Source organism: Pyrus communis, chromosome 17, assembly GCF_963583255.1.
Source record: "Pyrus communis chromosome 17, drPyrComm1.1, whole genome shotgun sequence".
In the NCBI taxonomy this organism is placed as follows: Eukaryota; Viridiplantae; Streptophyta; class Magnoliopsida; order Rosales; family Rosaceae; genus Pyrus; species Pyrus communis.
Genome location: NC_084819.1, coordinates 1,873,814 through 1,894,167, shown reverse-complemented (window position 1 = coordinate 1,894,167; position 20,354 = coordinate 1,873,814). Strand labels below are relative to the sequence as shown.

Here is a 20,354-nt window from a genome sequence, read left to right as displayed (position 1 = left end):
CTAATGGTCACAAGTTCAGGGGGGAAATTGATAATATACCCTTTTGAAAAATATCTTACAAATTTGAGTTTTTCCTTTTAATAATAATATTTATGGAATGCACTTTTATAAAAATATTTTTGAATTAATCTTTAATAAAATTATGAATAAATATTAAAAAAACATTTGAAATACTTATGACATATATATACTAACGTTTTTTACAGAAAACATTTAAATGCTTTTGAATTTAATTCGTGGTTTTCCGAGACCATAAATTTTTGGAAAGCTTTGCGTATAGGACCCGGACAAATGGATCTATTTTGGGGATTTGGATTGGCTCGCTGCCACGTGTCCCAAGTAAAATAAAATAAAATAATAAGTACCTATCACTTCACACTTCTCCAATCTTCCTCCTCGTCTCATATGGACTGACTCATCATCTCTGCTTCCAAACCCAAACCTCACTCCCTCTCTCTCCCTCTCTCTCTCTCTCTCTCTCTCGCTTGTCGGTTCTGGTTTGGCATTTCGTCGAATGGATTGCGTGCATGCGCTGCACACCTCTTCTTCCGCGCCACAACTCCACCGTCGCAAGCAACTCCGATGCCTCCACCCTCGGCATCAATTCCTGGGAAGCCTTGCCGTCGTTCCCTTCTTCGCCCATAAGAGGGGTTTTCGTCCCCTCCACCACAAATTCAACACTTGTCAGATCATTTGTGGTGTTTCCTCCGCTCAATCCATGTATGATTATTACCGTTTAATTTCCTTAATTCCCTGTTTTTCGAGCAAGTTCCTAACTTTCTTGCATTTTCTCAGTTGCCAACAGAGATTTGTGGATCCTTCTAATTATACAAGTATATTATGTTTTTTCGTTTCAATGATCACTTAATTCTTGCCTTTTTTGAGCTAAAACGTTAGTTATTTGGCTGAATGCCATGCGGAATAGATTTCGCCACTACAAATTCAACTGATATCAATTTGTGTAATTAGCGAAAACGCTTTAATTTATGTTCTTTATGTGCTTCGTAGATTATAATTGAGCCATTTGAAACGGTGTTACTACAAATATACTACCAATCATGCATTGAAGTCTAGTTCTTTGACTTTGAGAATTGGAATAGGAAAGTCCAAATAAAGTCGTTTTTGCTGTTATTTGTTTTCTTTTTTTTTGGGGTTGGCAGTGACGAGGAGAAAGACAACATGATGAAGTCCGAGTCTGGGAAAGTTCGGCTTAATATTCGATTGGATCACCAAGTTGAATTTGGTGAGAGTGTTGCAATATTGGGTTCGGTGAAGGAATTGGGATCATGGAAGAAGAAGGTGCCTATGAATTGGACGGAGAGCGGATGGGTATGTACACTGGAGTTCAAAGGGGGTGAGTCTGTTGAGTATAAGTTTTTGACTGTAAGGGCCGACAAGAGTATGCTTTGGGAAGGTGGTCACAATCGGGTCTTGAAACTTCCCAAAGGAGGAAGTTTTAATATGGTTTGTCATTGGAATGCAACTACGGAGGCTGTGGGTTTACCCTCTTCGGAGGAAGGGGAGGATGTGGGTCAGAACGGTTCTACAGTGGCTGATACTGTTGGTGCTGAAGAGGTGGAGTCTAGTCCTTTTGTTGGTCAATGGAAAGGTAATGCCATCTCATTCATGCGGTCGAATGAGCATGGGAACCGTGAAGGAGGAAAATGGGACACCTCTGGTCTTGAAGGGTTGGCTCTGAAGTTAGTTGAAGGTGATCGAAATGCAAGGAATTGGTGGAGAAAGGTACCTCGATTGATTGCCTTTTATCTGTTTTTTCAAAGTCTATGAGATTTATTCAGAATGTTGCCTCAACTGTTTTAGTTACCATTTACATTAACAATCCTTTTATGGATACTTATTCTTCCTTTTCTTTGTTGTGTGTTTTAAGTTTTACACATTGTCCAGAAAGTTTTGATTTTTGATTTCTGAACTCAAACAGGGAATTATTCCTTTGGGTTGTTTTTATTAACCAATTGTCAGTAAAGATAATGTGAAGTCCTCATGGGAAAGACCTTGTTAATAAAGACAATTTGTTGCTCCAGTTTATATTTTAATTAAATCAAATTTCATCATATATGTCGTACTTTTTAGTTTTGTCATTTTTTTTCTTAGCATTAATGTACACCTTCTGATGTTGAAGCTTGAAGTTGTACGTGATCTACTTGTTGGAAGTTTGCAAAGTGAGGACCGGTTGGATGCTCTCATAAATTCTGCCATTTATTTGAAGGTTTTGCTCGTTATTTCTTTTAGACTTTCATTTTTATTTTGGGTTTTTCTTGCGTTTCTTAGATTTTCTTGGTAATGCAGTGGATAAATACAGGCCAGATTCCTTGCTTTGAAGGTGGAGGTCATTATCGACCAAACCGACATGCTGAGATTTCCAGGGTTATATTTCGAGAACTGGAAAGAATTTCCTGTAAGAAAGATACTTCACCCCAGGTGATCTTTTATCTTATTTGACATGATTTGGTCTGACCATTGATTTTAGTTGGTTTTTTATTTTATTTTATTGATTAGACTTCTGTGGTATGTATAAAATAATCTCATCATAGCTATGTCAAATGTACTCTAAATTGGGTGTAGGATAAGATTGGTTTACATGAAGCTAAGGACCTTGGCCTCGTTTGGTGGGCTGGATGGGATGGGTTATTTCCAATTAAATTGGACTTGTAGCCCAACCAATGTTTGGTGAGAAAAATTGTAACACGGACTAGATTGGCTACAAATCCGAAATAAGGGAAAATATGATGGGTTATGTAACCCAACCACACACATGGGCTATGTAACCCATCCCGACCAACCCAATTGTATTCCTAAGGCCCAATCCCATCAAGCCCACCAAGTGGGCCCTCACTTCCAGCATATTGATCAATAAGAAATTTCACTTATCATATTTTGGCAACCAGTTTTTTCTTTTACTCATAGGGTGCATAACAGTTTGTTTCTTTATCTTCCCATATAATTTGTCTGTCGTCTTAATCCCTTTGGTAGCTTAGGAAATTTTGGTTTTTATGATTGATTCTTAGAACCAGAAACATAAGTGAAGTTTTGTGTTGAGGGAAAAAGGCGAGGCTAGTGCAAAATGTCATGGAATTAGGACCTCAAGTATGTGCTGATAAGTAAAGAAGTGATGGCCTGGTTACTTTTATAGATTGGTGAAGTCCTCAAGAGATGATCTTATAATCAATTGATAAGTCCAATTCTCTCTGATTGCTCAAACTTGTGAATAGTGAGGCTAGAATCCATGACCTGCTAATGCTGTTGGTTGTTTAAAAGTGTGCTAGGACTTGATTGGTTTTAGGAAAATGAAAAATATTAATGTTTGTTGTCCATCAAATAATTGTATCTAGCATTAGAGTTTAGAAATTGGAAGAATATGTCATATGCAGAAATGACCAAATGCAATAGAAATTTACATTTCTCTCTTCCTAAGCATAAACTTGAAGGACCCCTGAAATGCACTCAAGAAAAGGGATTGTAGTTAAATTTTGAGCCCGCATCAATGCGCAAAATCTAAACTCTATCCCACTAGAAACTCACTTAACCCCACCTTTTCCTAAAACATCCTGCTAATTCTCTCCAACGAAACAAACCCGAAATTGACACCACACTCTGATAGACTGATACCACTTAACTTGGCCTTTACCTTTGGGAAAAAGCACAGTGTTTTCTCAATAAAAAAAGAGACTGGACGGAAGATGGAATCACTAGGAATTCACATCACTGTTGGTCCAAGAGTACAAAAAAAAAAAAATCTTTGATCATTACCGTGTATTCAATCATATCTGCATTTTTCTCTTTTCTATTATAACTTCTTATATTGGTTTCTGGTTCTCAGTTGAAAATTTTATTTCTGATCTCCAGGAAGTACTTGTCATCCGCAAAATTCATCCATGTCTGCCATCTTTCAAAGCAGAGTTTACTGCATCTGTCCCCCTAACACGAATAAGAGACATTGCCCATCGGAATGATATCCCTCATGACCTCAAGGTTATACGTTGCAGGGAATTTTGGTGCATTTATTTCTATTTCAATCAGTGATGTTTTGATATTGAACAATTTTGTAAATTCCAGCAAGAAATTAAGCATACAATTCAAAACAAGCTTCACCGTAATGCCGGCCCTGAAGATCTAGTTGCTACAGAAGCAATGCTTGCAAGAATAACCAAGAACCCTGGAGAATACAATGGAGCATTTGTAGAGCAGTTCAAGATATTCCATCATGAACTCAAGGACTTCTTCAATGCTGGAAGGTTTGGCATGAAACAAGTTTTTCTCCAGATTTACTTCAATCAATAAAAGAAAAATTTTGGAGAAATTTTATGGAAGTTAGTTTATTCTGCATGAACTTTAACTTTTTTAGAAGATAATAAAATAAAATCCCTGCAGTGTGGCTGAACCTCTTAAAACTTGAATTGCTATTTGCTCTCAGGGTTCTTGTTTCTTTTTTTTTTAAATTCACATAAATTATATGCTACTGTGTGTGTGGAATTCCTACTTTACTACCATTAGGTTATCAGAAAGGAAGACAGAAGAGAACTGTATAGAGCCTTACAACTGAATATATGAAAATTGTTGTAGATATGATATCGAGAGATCTGTTTGATCTGAAAGGATAAAGTGTAGAAATCCTGTGAGGGAAAATGTTTGTCTTAACTATCTGAGACACGTATACCTGTAGTACTCAAAAGTTCAACATGACTTTTCCTTTCAGGAAGATGTGAAATATAATAGTTGAAGAGGACCTGCTAAGCGTATGAATCTCCAACCATTTTTTTTTCAACCATTTGCATTACCATAATCTTTCTGGATTTAGGAGTTAAAACTAAAATAACATGCAAAAAGCTTTTAATATATCATCTAGTTAACCAATGTTTTTAGAAATTAGTTTTCCCTTTGTTCTAACATAATATTTCCCTGAAGTTCAAAATAAACTCGCTTGTTTATGTGGATAATTGTGGTAAACTCACACTCCCCTCTCAGCTTCATGATTAAAATGATTGGTTTCCTGTGTTTGATCTTCTATTAAATTTTCTTGTTTTGTAATGTTCTTTGATTTATAATTTGAATTTTAGTGCTGGTGCTCTGACAATTGGTTCTGATTTTGTGCTATTGCAGCCTTGCCGAACAACTTGAATCCCTCAAAGACTCATTTGATGATAAAGGCCATTCAGCTCTTGCATTGTTTCTGGAGTGCAAAAAGGTTCGTTTTCTTCAATTTTATGCATTGGAGTAATTTTTTGTGTGAAGGAAGGCATAGGATGATCCTTTGGATCTGAATATGTGAAGTTCAGTTGTTCCAATATTATACAGTTTATTTATTTAGTTCATGTGCTCTATTGCTGATACACAAAACTTCATACCCCAAATTATCAGGCGTAAAACTTGCATGCTCAAATTTTCTTATTGTTGTACTGTGAGGTTCATAAATATAGAGTTCAATCTTTCCTGGCAGCTAGGGTTAACATTTCATTCTAGGAATGGTGTATTGAAGAAGTAAAAAAATTACTCATATATGTGTGATCCATATACCATTTTATTCTAGGGTCAACATTTCATACCCAGCCACCCATTTTCACCCCATCTACCACTTTCTTTTCTCATGTGTGAGTGTGATCCATCTAGTTTCATTGAAAGTAACAAGCTTACATAAATAACTCCTATATGAAAAATTTCCCACTCAAGAATGCAAGATGAAGGAACTTGATGTAAAGTTGGTTGTCAATCTTTTCTTTATTCTTGCAATCTTTAACGTTCCATTCCCAGCAGTTAAAAAACTCTAATATGGTAAGAACTGATTCTGTTGTCAATTTGGCACTTCCCTTGTCCATTTGAAGACTTGATGCTGGATTTAGTCCCTTTTTGGTAATAATTTTAAGCACATTAAGGAGCATATACATCTAAATCACTTATATATTTTTTATTTATTGTTTGGTTGCGTTACATATTTTGTTGTTTACTTTATTCCTGAAGTGTAACATAATTTAATTCGTAAGCGAAAAAAAAAAAAAAAAAATATCCTCACTTTACCTCTGAAAGGAAGGATATGACAATTGTGGTTCCATCAAATCAACAAGTTCACAATTTATATGCATGATGATGTTTACTATAGATTAGTAATTTTTGTTGTACTATTTTTCATTGGTATTGCCAATTCCTGTTTAATTTGTTAGTGGTGTTTGGGTTATGATGGCATAATTGCAAGATCAATATTTTTTTTATTCGTATTTTTTGTTTTATTTCCAGAGTTTGGATACTTTAGAAGTGTCAAATAAAGGTTTGGGAAATATTGGCACTGATCTGTTGTTCAAGACCATGCAATCTTTGAGTGCCCTTAGAGAAATAATTGCGAAGGGTCTTGAAAGTGGCCTTAGAAATGATGCTCCTGATAATGCAGTGGCTATGCGTCAGAAGGTGATATTTCTTTTTTTTTTTTTAATTATTAATCAAAAGCTTCAACTTAAACAATTAATGAGGTAACCGTTTGATGATTTTTCTTCTAATGGTTATCTGTTCTTCATCTCTGTATTAATAAATCAGTGGCGCCTTTGTGAGATTGGACTTGAGGACTATTCGTTTATTCTTTTAAGCAGGTAGGAAAATAATTTTTGGCTGTAAATGCAGTTTTAGTATTTTTGTTTTAGTTTTTATCATTTCACATGAATAAATACATGGGAAATTTGACCCCTCCTGAACTTGAACCCCTATGTCTATGTAGTGTTCAAAGTTTCAATTTGAGCAGTGTCTCCCTTGAATTAAGGAATTGACCCCTCATGATAGTTCAGATTTGCGTCCTTTAAATTGCACAAACTTTGAATCTAGCAATGCTGATATATTTCAGTTGAGCATTTAGTGGGGAGCCCTCTACTATCATAAACTTATGTGGCAGAAAATGACACTTGTGTAATTATCATTTTAAAATGTGAGCATTTTGCGGGGAGCACTATGTTGATTTATGATTTAGCAACCGGTTATCTAAAACTCCAAGTAGCAGCTGGTTGAAAAATTTGTGCATGACAATGGTTAAAAAGACGAACCATCATGAATGACATTGTTCACTGCAATCTGTTCAACCTAAAACTCATGACCCCACTGTTTAAATATTTTGAACTTTCTGTCTGAGTATATTTTAATTATCAAGATTTTGGGTATTAATTTTGTTATGGACAATCATTGATTTGGTTAGATTCCTTAATGAGCTTGATGCTTTGGGAGGGGCACACTGGCTGGCAGAAAATGTGAAATCAAAGGATATAAGCTCTTGGAATGGTCCACTTGATGCCCTTATTGTCGGGATTCATCAGCTAAGTTTATCTGGTTGGAAGCCTGAAGAATGTGCTGCTATTGAGAATGAGCTCGTTGCATGGAAAGCAAGAGGTCTTTCTGAAAAGGAAGGTAACTAGCCCGTGCATGGAATGCATACTGTTTAAACAACCCACCTTTTTTTAATTTCCCCTCCTGTTCTACTCTTAAAGGAAGTGAAGATGGCAAAACAGTCTGGGCACTAAGGCTTAAAGCTACTCTTGATAGAGCCAGAAGGCTAACTGAAGAATATTCTGAAGCACTTCTTCAAATATTCCCCCAAAATGTCCAGGTATTTTTTTCTTTCCTTTAATTTTCAAAAAGCAAAAATGGTTGATGAGGCTAAAGATAGCCTTGGGTTCAACAAAGCTTGATCTATTATGGAATCTCCTTGGTGGATGGTTAACGCTTCAATTTCTTGTTTTAAAGAATTGAACCCAAGGGTTTTAGTTTGAAGAATTTCTCGAAACATACTTGCCAAATGTTCTGTGTGTATTGTAAATACTATATTTCTTTTATGGGCCAATGATATGGTATTCTTGGATAAATCTTCTTTGAGCCTTATCATTCTCTCTTGGCTGTTCAGATTATTTGTACCAATTAACTTAGTTCATCATCATCAGAAAAGTGCTAAAATTCTAGACCAATTTAAAATGGAATTTGGGTAACTTTTGCAGATATTAGGAAAAGCTTTTGGGATCCCTGAGAACAGTGTAAGGACATATGCTGAAGCCGAGATTCGTGCTGGGTATGTTTACCTTTTAAATATATATTTTGGCATTTGACATAAACCATCATTTACAGCAGTATTAAGACTGTACAGTAACGGACTACATGGAACTATTGCTGTCTGACTTTCCACCTACAAATGCTATCTGCAGTGTAATATTTCAGGTCTCAAAACTGTGCACCCTACTTTTAAAAGCTGCTAGAAGTACCATTGGTTCTCAAGGTTGGGATGTTATTGTGCCAGGAGCTGCTGTGGGAACATTACTTCTGGTACCCTCAATGTTTGATCCCCTAAGTGTGAAATAACATCACAATTGAGTATCATGTTCATGTTTTCTATCCCCAAAAAAAATCTTTGTAGTTAAAAATACACCCTGAACTTAGATTTTAGGTTCTATGTTTTCTTGGAGTTCAAACTTACTTATAAGCCAAGTGAAATGTTGAAATTGAACTGTGTCAAAGTTCAAAAGTTACAGAGATATAGAGATCAATATCAGCAAAATTTGGAGGAACGAAGAATAGAAATAAATAGATTTACTTGGAAAGCATGAACATGTACTTAGATTGTAGGTAGATATTAATCAGGTCAAATAGATACTTTTAGAAGTTATATGAATTAAATACAATGTATGTACATGTACACCAAAGGATTAAGTAATTAGTAGTATTTGCCTTCTTGTAATTATTTGGTTCGCATTTACCCCTGACAATATACTGCTATAACTTCAGGTTGAGAGGATTGTCCCTGGGTCAATACCATCAACCGTGGAAGGACCAATTGTTCTTATGGTCAACAGAGCAGATGGAGATGAAGAGGTATTTCATTCTGCTTACTTTTATAGTTTTCGTCAAACCATAAGAATGTTATAGCATCTAGTTACCATCATTTTCTTACAGCTAATTCATCTGTCAGGTTACAGCTGCTGGGAGTAACATTGTGGGAGTTGTACTTCTGCAAGAACTTCCTCACTTATCTCATCTCGGTGTCAGAGCTCGACAAGTATGTCATCTGTTGAAAGGTCAAGGTTTCAAATTTTTTTGACATGAATATATAATTCTAATCAATAGACTATGATGGTGATATGTAGGAGAAGGTTGTGCTTGTGACATGTGAAGATGATGATAAAGTTGCCGATATACAAAAACACAAGGGGAAATGTGTGAGGTTATTTTTCCAAACTTTTGAGGAGTCCTTTAATCAAATCATATAAACAGTGCCAATGAATCATTAGAAATTAAGAATAGTGGCATGACATTGATTTATTAATTTCTCACTTATATGAATTTTGCAGGTTAGAAGCATCCTCATCAGGTGTTGATATATATCCTTCATCAGAAAATAGCAATGGCCATTTGTCAGTGGAGAATCTTTCAGGTGATGGTGCACCCAGGGTTGAAGCACATGGAAGTGATGGTCCTTCATGGTCTGCTACTAAAGCCAACTCCAATCAGGTAAAATTTTGTTTACTTTTAATCTCTCATCCCAAAATGTTAATCAAATTTTTGCTTTTTTTCATTAATATTGATTTTGATCACCAGAAATTATGTTGCTTCTGAATATCTTAATAATTGTATCATCTAGGGGGTTTCCGCTGGAGGAGTTTTACTACTTGCTGATGCAGATGCAGAGATTTCAGGTGCAAAGGCTGCGGCTTGTGGTCGTTTAGCTTCTTTGGCTGCAGAATCTGAGAAAGGTAATTTTTTTATGGTCGTTAGGGATCACTAGTCTAGTTGAACTAATTGAAATGATTGCCCTTGATTTGAATCACTAGTCTAGAACATTTTCTTTCTTTTTGATAAAGATTTTTCTGAAAGCCAAAGGTGCTACTCTAGCTTCCAAGATGTTACGCGTTTAACAAGGAAGCAACCAAAGAAAATATAGTGACAATGGTAGCGGGAATGTTAGTTGCTCAAAAATCCATCTCGATCGATATCTTCACTTTTGTATGTTTGGCACTGACATCTATACTTCCCAATCTTACTTAGAAAAACGGATTGCATTCACATGAGAAATATCACCACCTGTGCCCCTGTCAAGCTTCTTTGAGAGGTGTCTGACCAAGTCGATGAGGAAACTGGAACCTGATTCATCTACCATCCCCTACTTGTAGACAAGAAAAATTAAAGAAAGCATTTGATTCTCATAGATTCCCTTTCCATTGCCTCAGACCTTAAAAACTAGCACTTTTCCCATAGTTCGACCTGCAACTCCCTCTTGGAAATAAAACTATGATGATTATGTGGAAACGATACTATTCCTATTGAAAATCATGCAAGCAATGCAGTCTATCATCTTTGAGACCTCTCTAACACTTCTGTAAAGTTCATTGGTGAACCTGTCACATCCTGAGGACCTTATCCTTTCACAATCCCTCAAGGCTGTAACAACCTCTTCCTCCAGAAATTGATGGCCTCTCCAACCAAGTGCAGTCGTCATCACTGATTGTTGAAAACCCCTGTTCAATCCATCAAGGTCTCCAACATTGAGATTTGAAACATATATGTTTATAGATATCGATGGAGGTCGGGGATCAACCAGTTCATTAGAAAATAGGAGGATTGGCTAGAACATAACTAATATCCCTAAACAACTTGCAGATATAGATCACGGGAGCAGTGGTTGGACGACTTCTGCACTCAGCTTCTTTAGAGCTTGTAGCGACTATATTTTTTTCTTTGCAGACCAAGTAAGAAGGTTGTTAACCAGAAAAACACAAGAGCCGCTGGTTGATGTTCTGGTGCTGTATGTAGGGCACCCTGCCCAGTCTGCATCTGAAAATGCCTTTAGTAATGAAGAACCCTTCTCAAACCACATTCCAATATTCCATGATCAATAGTCACCTTAATGTATCTCAGAATCCTTTTAATTGAAGCTAAATGATTGCATCATTTATATTTATACACTTGCTTTAAGTTGAAGCTACAACTTTATAATTAGTTACAACCACTATGACAGCTGTAATCAACAGCTCTAACTAATTTGGCTTGATGAGTTGGCATTTGACTGCTGACTCTGTTTTTATGTGTCACTTGAGTGTGCTCTAACATTATTCACCCGTATGTGCTGAACCTTACGGATATACATCGACAAGACATGTTCAGTTGCAATAGTCTTATATTTAGTCTTTGCACATCATACATTGCTCCAGGTGAATAGAGCTGTTGAAATTTGATGGGTTAATATACTGGTCCTACACTCTAGTGTGGCTTACTTTACCCCCTGCACTCTTGCTTCGTATCCCAATTTACACTATTTCGTCAACAAGACTGTTAAGTTGCTGACGTGACATGGATATTATGATACATTTCTTCATTAAAAATCAAATACAATGAAAAAATGAAAAGGAAAAAATGAAAAACAATTCAAATCCCACATCTCTCCTCCCTCCGGACACTTCCTCTCTCTTTCTCCTTCTGCAATCACCGTTTCATCTTCTTCCATCTGATATGGTTCTTAGAGTTAAGGAAATTTGTGGGGAAAGATATGAGCAAATTTTGTAGATAAGTGTAGACATGAGCAACTTCCCTTGAAAGTTTTGTTGGTTCTCTTCCTTCTTCACCACTGTCAAATGCTTAATTTAATTTTTCTTCAAAATTGTTTAATTTGTGTAGCAACAGTAAGGAAAGGATTCTTTTTTTTTTTTCTCTTTCTCTTGGAAAAGATTTCAAGGCCTTCCCCTTTCATTTCCATCAGATGAGATGATTAATCTGCTAGGAGTGACTTTCAACGATGACATCTATACTCTTGGCATTCGCAAGAACTGATATTATATAAAACAGGGAGAATAAAATTATTACTTAAACAAAAGAAGTTGCTGATACTAACAAATGAGAATGCTTAATGTAAAGAAGAAGTTAATGTAAAGAAGAAGATGAAATAAGAATCGAAGATGATGAAACGGTGACTAAAGGAGAGAGAAAAGAGGAAAGGGACTGTAGGGAGGAGAGATGTGGGTTTAATTATCATTTTGCATCTTTTAATTGTATTTGAATTTTAATGGATAAATTTTATTATTATTTGATGACGGGATTGACGAAATAGTGTAAAAATGGGACTCAAAACATGAGTGCAAGGGGGAAAGTGAAACACAATAGTGTAGGGGGTAAAGTGAGACTTGGCGAAGAGTACAACTGTCATTGCTAAAAAGAAGCCTAAATTTTATTACTTCTTGGGTGAACACACAACTACTCGTTCTTTAACAATTGGATAGGTGGTGACCCTTGTTTGAAAACTGGATAACGAGTAGATGATTATGTTGTGAAATAAAAGTGTCTTAAAATTCGGCCACTCATACGGAAACAGATGACCATATCCATTGAACAAATGACCTTATGAGTAAAAGATTTGCTTCTACTTGTAACAATTGATTGATGATGAGTAATGGATTTCTCGGTCAAATTTTAAAATTAATTTTTTATCATTTTCCATATGCATATGTAAACTTAGTTATCTTCAGTATGCATTAGAATGTACTGCAGAAAATGAGTGCATACAACCACTTGCATGTAATGGACGAGAGATGATTGTGGATTGCCTAATAAAAATATCACTATTTTCCTACATATGTTTTTGTTCCTTTACATTTACCCGAGTCTTGTGGTTTTTGATTGGCAGTTTATAATGACGAAGGGGTACCAGCGTCCTTCAAAGTCCCTTTGGGGGCAGTTATACCGTTTGGCTCTATGGAATTGGCATTGGAACAAAGCAAATCCACCGAATTATTTAGGTCGTTACTAGATAAGGTGGAAACACAGAAGCTGGAAGGTGGGGAGCTTGAACAACTTTGTAGTCAGCTCCAGGAACTAATCTCTTCCCTACAGCCCTCGAAAGACATTATTGATAGCATAGGAAAAATATTTCCTGGAAATGCACGCCTAATTGTTCGTTCAAGTGCTAATGTTGAGGACTTGGCTGGAATGTCAGCTGCTGGATTATATGACTCAATTCCCAATGTTAGTGTTTCAAATCCAACAGTCTTTGCAAATGCTATTAGCAGAGTATGGGCTTCACTTTACACTCGGAGGGCAGTTTTGAGCCGTCGTGCTGCTGGTGTACCTCAGAAGGAAGCTACAATGGCAATTCTGGTGCAAGAAATGCTTTCACCAGACTTATCCTTTGTGCTTCATACAGTGAGCCCAACGGACCATGATCATAATTCTGTTGAGGCTGAAATAGCTTCTGGCCTTGGTGAAACTTTGGCTTCAGGCACTAGGGGCACGCCCTGGCGTTTATCGTCTGGGAAATTTGATGGGAGTGTGCGAACTCTGGCATTCGCGAATTTCAGTGAGGAGCTAGTGGGTGCAGTCCTTGCTGATGGGGAGGTTATCCATTTGACTGTAGACTACAGCAAGAAACCATTAACTGTTGATCCAATTTTCCGTCAACAGCTTGGTCAGCGCCTCAGTACAGTGGGATTCTTTCTTGAGAGGAAGTTTGGCTCCCCGCAGGATATAGAAGGATGTCTTGTTGGCAAAGATATCTATATAGTCCAGACACGACCACAACCTCTATAAATGCTCTTTTTGTAACCGTATATGGGTACTCATTGGAGACAGCAGCTGTATGCACGATCTTCGGGTAGCTCAGCAGGACTCTCTTGCGGAACATTCTGGTATGTACGAGGTATTGAATACGTATGCTTGTTTGCTTAAGGTACATCAGTGTGTGGCTTCTGTATACTTACTGATGTGATATAATGATAAGTGGACAACTTTCCGTTTGAGGCGGAAAGTTGAAAGGATATGATCTGAATAATTGTAGTTCTGAGTAATATTGTATGTTCGATTATTTAGGGTTTCTGTAATAATATAACACTTGATCAAAGCCAAACTAAATAATGGTCCTGGTCCCTGCTTTGTATAAATAATTTGGATCAGGCATTGGCTAATTTATCTATCTTGAGTTCTTCATTGGTACTTTTCGTTTTTCGTTTTTATTTATTTTTATGGAGGGACGACATTATGTTACAAGGAGAAATTTTTCAGCGCAATTAGGATTGTTCAATGAAAAGAAGTGAGCGAATTCAGACTCAACCCCAAGTTAAACCCTGGGCCCTAAACCGCCATCGCAAGCAGGCCTTGGGCACGGACGCCGTGCCTCAACGGGGCTAGTGGGGACTACCAATTTGAACTTGTAGAGCATGTTTACTTACCATGCATGGGAGTGGGAATGAATGTGTATGATTTCTAATTCTGAGTTTGCTAACGCCTAGAGAATGCATTAATTAAGTGCTTCCATCAATTTTGGATATGGAATATCTGAGAAAAGGAAAAATTAGTTTCCAGTCCTTAGTTTCTAAGATTAATTGACTAATATCTTATCAGTTTTTAGATTTTGATCAAAGTTCCTAACATTAATATATTTAATATATTAATGAATTACATGTAAGTTACATAATTTTTATAAAAAAAATCAGTAATTGATTTAGAGTTTTAATGCTCACACCTTTATTAAACTCCTAATTAATTTTCAATTCAAACATTTCCCAAATATAAAAAATAAAATTAGATTAAGTTTATAACCATTAAATTTTTATTAAAAAAAATTCAATTTTTTATCTTATATGTATCCATTCTTAAATATACCAATTTGTTAAAAATGTACCCTTTTTTAATTTAAAAATATACCCATGCTTTGGTACAATAATTTTTTTGTTAGTTTGATGAACGTACCCCACACACACACACGCAATATATTGGAGTATAATTCATCTTTAATATTTTTAATCCCATAAATTATGGATTTTATTTAAAATCTCATTAATATAAATAACTACAAATTTTATTTTTAATTTAAAAATATAATAACCTACATAGAAATACTATTATATTAATATCAGGGATTTCGATCAAAAACTAAAAACCACCAAGGTTTCAGTCAAAGAACATTAGTAGTTAGGGACCACATCCAAAGTTTCCCCTGAGAAAATGAAGGTATTCCATTAACTTTTGGGAGGGGAAAGGGAGGGTTGTTTATATCATAGACAATCCTTCACATCCTCATTTCCTCTAATCCGAGAAGAGATCCTCTTCGGATCTCTTCCACCAATGCCACTGGATCAAGTGATCTGGGCCTTTGAAATTTCATCTAATGGCAAAAAGATATTATAGCTTTTAAGGGGTCAAAACAGGTGAGTTGTTGGATGAAATTTCAAAGGTCTAGATCACTTGATTCGGTGGCCTTGGTGGAAGAGATCCGGAGAGGATCTCTTCTCCTCTAATCCATCATATCCTCATATCATGTAAGTAGACATGCTTGTAATTTTTTATTTTTGGTCATGTTGGAGTAGATAACGAGTACAAACTTCATAGAAGATAGTCGTTGAACGTTCTTGGATCTATTTTGCAAAATAACGGAGAATTGGATGGAGATCTCAACCATATAATACAAGTTGGATGGATGAAGTGAAGGAGTGCATTGTGTGTGTCATACGACCGTTGTATGCCACTAAACCTTAAGGGAAAATTTTATAGGATGACAATAAGGCCAACAATGCTCAATGACACGGAATGTTGGACAGTAAAAAATCAATATGTGCAAAAAATTAGTGTAGCAGCAATAAGAATGCTCTGTTGGAAGTGTGGGCACACAGAAAAGGATAGGATTAAGAACGATGATATTTGAGGTAAAGTAGGAGTGGCCGCAATTAAATATAAGATGAGAGAATCGGTTAAAGTGGTTTGGACATGTGAACCAAAGACCTGCAGAGTTATGATTAGAAAATGCGATTATGAGACAAAAGCTAGGTGGGGTAGAGGAAGACCTCGGAAAACCTAAGAAGATTTTGAAAAAGACTTTAAGAAAAGACATAAAGTATTTGGAATACTTGACGCACAACCAAGCGTAGTGGTGTTCTAAAATTCATACAGCTGATCTCACTTAATGAGATAAGATTTTGTTGTTGTTGATGATAATTATTGGACGAACGAAAATGCTCTCTTAATCACCTAGTGACCAAAAGAGCGGAACTCTTGGCTGAACAGAAAAAGTGTGCTTTTACATTTGTTTTTTCATCTACATGTTGTCCTCCATATTGCTTTTCTTTTCTGATCATCATGACTTCACGCTGCTCTTTGATCATGTTAATCATGACTCCCACGCTTCTTTGTACAATTGAACAATTTTCTCCTCCTTTATTTTTCACATTTTTATATATAAAGGAAACAAATTGTACCAGAAAATAATTTGTAATCAACCAAAATGTGCATGTTGCATAGCAGACGCATAAGGGGTAAAATGGTAATTCAATCTCACTCACCTAGTGCCATCCAAGCTTTGCAGTTTGTCCTCCAACATTATATATAACACATTCAACTGCATACAATTCGCTCCAAATCTTCTTCTCATACAATACTTTGTACAATATAATCCGACGTCGTATTCCCTAGTTCCCTGCACAGATAGATAGAAACCGAGTGATTTAAAGCATCCAGTCCAATCCAACCAAACCTTTGTTTACACTCTTCTTCATCCATCTTTTCCTCCATCGTTTCGTGCTTTTTTCGGGTAAAAATGTCGGCAGCTGTGGGTGCTATTTCTGCAACCAAAGGTGCAACTTTCAATTCTCAAATGGCAGAAGAGGAGCTCGTTAACAGTGACAAGAAAAACATGGCTGCAAGTGTTGAAAAACCGAGCCAGCTGCTACCCAAAGGTGACGATGGTCATAGTGATGAGGTTGATCTAGATGAAGAGGGCGATGAGGTCGCCGCATTGGAATCGGAAAAGGATCAGTTGGTTCTTGGCCCTCAGTTTTCTCTCAAGGAGCAGCTTGAGAAAGATAAAGTACGTCACTATTTTTTTACTTCATTATGTCAGTTTTACATTGCATGGTTAATTTGTACGTTTTTCTTCTCTTTTGTTTATTACTATAATATTGTTCATTACGTTTATAATTCTTCAAAGGATGATGAGAGTTTGAGGAAATGGAAGGAGCAACTTCTTGGGAGTGTTGATCTCTCTGCTGTTGGAGGTGTTTAACTGATTTTCTCTTATCTTTTTAAATAAATTTCTAAATGTTTTGAAAATCTATGATTTCTACTGAGTGGAGAAATTAATTCCAAGTGTTTGAAATTGATCAGAGACTAAAGAACCGGAAGTGAGGGTACTAAGTCTAACAATCGTCTGCCGGGGCCGGCCGGATCTTGTCCTGCCGATCCCGCTCACTCACAAACCCAAGAGCAGTCTGTTCACCCTCAAAGAAGGATGCCAGTACCGCATCAAATTCACATTCTCCGTCTCCAAAAACATCGTCTCAGGTCTCAAGTACACCAACACTGTGTGGAAGACTGGTGTTAGAGGTAAAAACTGAATCATAATCATATATAATACACTATTGGTATTAGTCAGTAATTTTAAAGTCCAACGGTATTCATTTCCACTTATAAATAAGACTTCTTAAATTCAACATCCATGAATGATTGACGAGTTCGATACAACGTCCTTCTAAACTTTTTGACAGTGGACAATTCAAAGAGAATGCTTGGAACATTTAGCCCTCAAGAAGAACCTTATATATATGAGACTGCAGAAGATACTGTTCCTGCAAGCATATTTGCCAGGGGCTGGTATTGTGTGAGAACCAAAGTAAGGTTTAATTTCAACCTCACTAATTAGAGATACACACACACACACACACACACACATATGTAATTAACTTTGATTTGGTAATTAATTTGTTTCTGTTTGTTTCAGTTTTTGGATGATGATGGAAAGTGCTATTTGGACATGAGCTACTACTTTGAAATCCAGAAGAACTGGCCAAAATCCACTTGAAACTAATTTCCATCTGTTTTTCAGCAATTAATATTGGCTTAATTAAATGACCATGTGGTACATTGTGTTGTTTAGTGAAGTTTTCAGTCTACAAGTTAATTATCTTTGTCATCCATCATTGAGATTGGCAATTGATGCTTCAAATGAACCTTTTCAGCTGTGAGATGATGTTCTTCTTCCTCTCATGTTGTTATATCTTGTGATCATACTGAGCACAATCCAATCCATATGTTTATGTGATTCAATAAGAAAGCACTGTACCAAGACATGCATGCTTTTTAATGAATTTCTTCTCCTTTTCTGTTTCACTCTTCTATTTTCCTATTTTATGTTTTTGTCGGCGGTCCACTATTAATTACATAGATATTGTCTCAACTTAATCAATTAACCACTTGCACAATCCAAGAACAGATAAATTTTATCACAAAATTAAGGTTTCGGTGGAATTAGGAGTGGAACCATTTAATATAAATTGTAGTTTATTCTCTCAAATCTCTAATGTAGAACTAGATTCTTCAAGACAAGTGAGGACCTTGAGTGCAAGGATGAATACCGTTAACCAATTGCTTGCCCTTCTTTCCTCTTTCAATTTTTTATTTTATTTTTTGATAATTAAGCTCTGATAGTGTGAATGGTTCCCCACCAAAGATGCTTCAAACATGTTGATAAATTTGTGAAGGAATGGACGACAACGAAATTAAAATTAGAAAGCAGAGAAGGCCATGTGACCATGGAAATCAATCACTGCTGCTTGTGCTTTTAAAAAGCAAAGTTGCGCCAAAAGCTATATGTCAATTTCTTTGTTCTTTTTCTTATTTTTTTGGTAGTTCAGGGACTGATCAGGGACCAGAGTCATGACCCTTATTGTATTAAGTCATGATACGATCACATGAATGCATGCTTCTTCTGTAACAGGAGGGACAACAACAACATAAACAAAAGGTGCTGCAACACTCTCTCTTTTTTTAGATACTAATAAAGTTTATTTATTTAACCAAAACAAAATATATGATGTAGTTGGAAGAGAAGATAAAGGAAAATTGTTGATTGAGAAATTTGAGTTGGGTTAATGATTGTAGGTTTCTGTTAGAGTGTCCCAATTTTCAATCTACCACTGTTCTGAGGATTCATTTAGTTGTTGGGAAACCACTTTAATCAACAATGATAATGTTAGTTAGGAGCTTGACTGTGTTTGGTTGAACTTGGAAAATATATGTAAGGTTTGTGTGTTATATTTTACATCAAACGGTTAAGATCTAAACTACAGAAAAAAAAAACGATTCAAACAAAGGAGAAAGCACGTGGTAACCAACTTGACTAATTTGCAAGGAAAAAAAAAAAAAAAAAACCCTAAAAACAGTGAAAGAAACTTAAATACAACGAGATGTTATTGTAGTAGGATTCAAATCACTCACACATTTTAATTTTTTCACATAATGGTGGGTGCTTGATTTTGGATAACGTCACAGTGACATTTTTGTTGCTCATGGTTCTTTATCCTAATTTTCTAAGCGGCCGAAAATGATGTCTGTCTATTCATAGGAGTGTTACGGGCTTGTTGGTAAAACATGATTACGTTGGAATGGAGAACTCTCAAATTTCAAAGTATATATAAAAGTGGAACTGAATGATTTTTCATTTTGAGAAAATTTATCTTATACCCTCTAGGTAGTTATAATTTTATAATTCCTCACTTCAACCTACCTTTAATTTAATAGATTTTTCATTCCAGTCCAATTCAATCATGTCTACCAAACCAGCCTTTAAAATTCGAAAATAATATAAAAGGCAACATCTCCAATATACATATTGTGACAAGCATGTACAAAGATGCTGGTACAGGCCATCTAGGAAAATGGAAGAAGAAAAAAGAATACGCGACAGGTGGTCGTAGTTTTTAATTTTTCCCTTCAATATACATGCAAATTGAGTTTTCAAAATTTGAACACCATTTCGCATAATGAGTTATGAAAAAATGAGAACCAAAAATTGAAAACTATTTTCTTAAGTTTTCAAAATTTAGTTTTGAGTTTTCACTTTTTAGTTTTCAGTTAAATGAAAGTAGTTACTAAACAAGATTTTAATTTTTAAAAAGGTGAAAACTAAAAACTAAAAAACAAAATGGTTATCAAACGACTTTTAAATCAAATTGATTCAACTTTGAACATAATTTGTATGCACCGACACTTGATTGATGTGGCATATATGATAGGGAAATTTTATTTTAACCCATATAACCTCTTTTTACACCCAACTTAAATTTAAATTGTTAATTATCTATTTTACCCTATTGCATAATTACTATTAAGTACAAAATGAAATTAATAATAAATCTCAAATTTATCAATAAACCCATTAAACCCTACCATCGCTTCTTGTTTATCCTACGTTCATTCTAGCTAAAACCCTAATAGGTCTTGTAGAGAAAAAACAAGTTTTTTAAGTGATGGAAGGTGATTTTGAAGTTTTGAATCCTCCAACTAAGGTATGACTCAATTTATGAATATTTGTTTGTTTAATTTCAATTTTTTGAAAGTTTAGAAGATGAGTA

At 35.7% G+C, this 20,354-nt stretch overlaps 2 protein-coding genes across 2 annotated transcripts; both read left to right on the top strand.

Annotated features, from left to right (window-relative positions):
• Positions 1-425: 425 nt before the first annotated feature.
• LOC137721909 (phosphoglucan, water dikinase, chloroplastic) lies at positions 426-13,927 on the top strand. Its single transcript, XM_068460931.1, has 19 exons — positions 426-720; positions 1,161-1,743; positions 2,141-2,227; positions 2,308-2,439; positions 3,865-3,990; positions 4,075-4,253; positions 5,119-5,203; positions 6,247-6,414; positions 6,541-6,593; positions 7,187-7,395; positions 7,476-7,594; positions 7,980-8,050; positions 8,184-8,301; positions 8,761-8,847; positions 8,945-9,031; positions 9,120-9,196; positions 9,324-9,483; positions 9,614-9,725; positions 12,647-13,927. Exons 1-19 carry the CDS (start codon positions 515-517, stop codon positions 13,543-13,545), a joined length of 3,558 nt encoding a protein of 1,185 aa, XP_068317032.1. The 5' UTR covers positions 426-514; the 3' UTR covers positions 13,546-13,927.
• Positions 13,928-16,399: 2,472 nt separating this feature from the next.
• On the top strand, positions 16,400-18,077 carry LOC137723646 (rho GDP-dissociation inhibitor 1-like). The gene is made up of 5 exons (XM_068462843.1): positions 16,400-16,813; positions 16,934-17,000; positions 17,110-17,328; positions 17,490-17,614; positions 17,723-18,077. Exons 1-5 carry the CDS (start codon positions 16,544-16,546, stop codon positions 17,801-17,803), a joined length of 762 nt encoding a protein of 253 aa, XP_068318944.1. The 5' UTR covers positions 16,400-16,543; the 3' UTR covers positions 17,804-18,077.
• Positions 18,078-20,354: the final 2,277 nt, after the last annotated feature.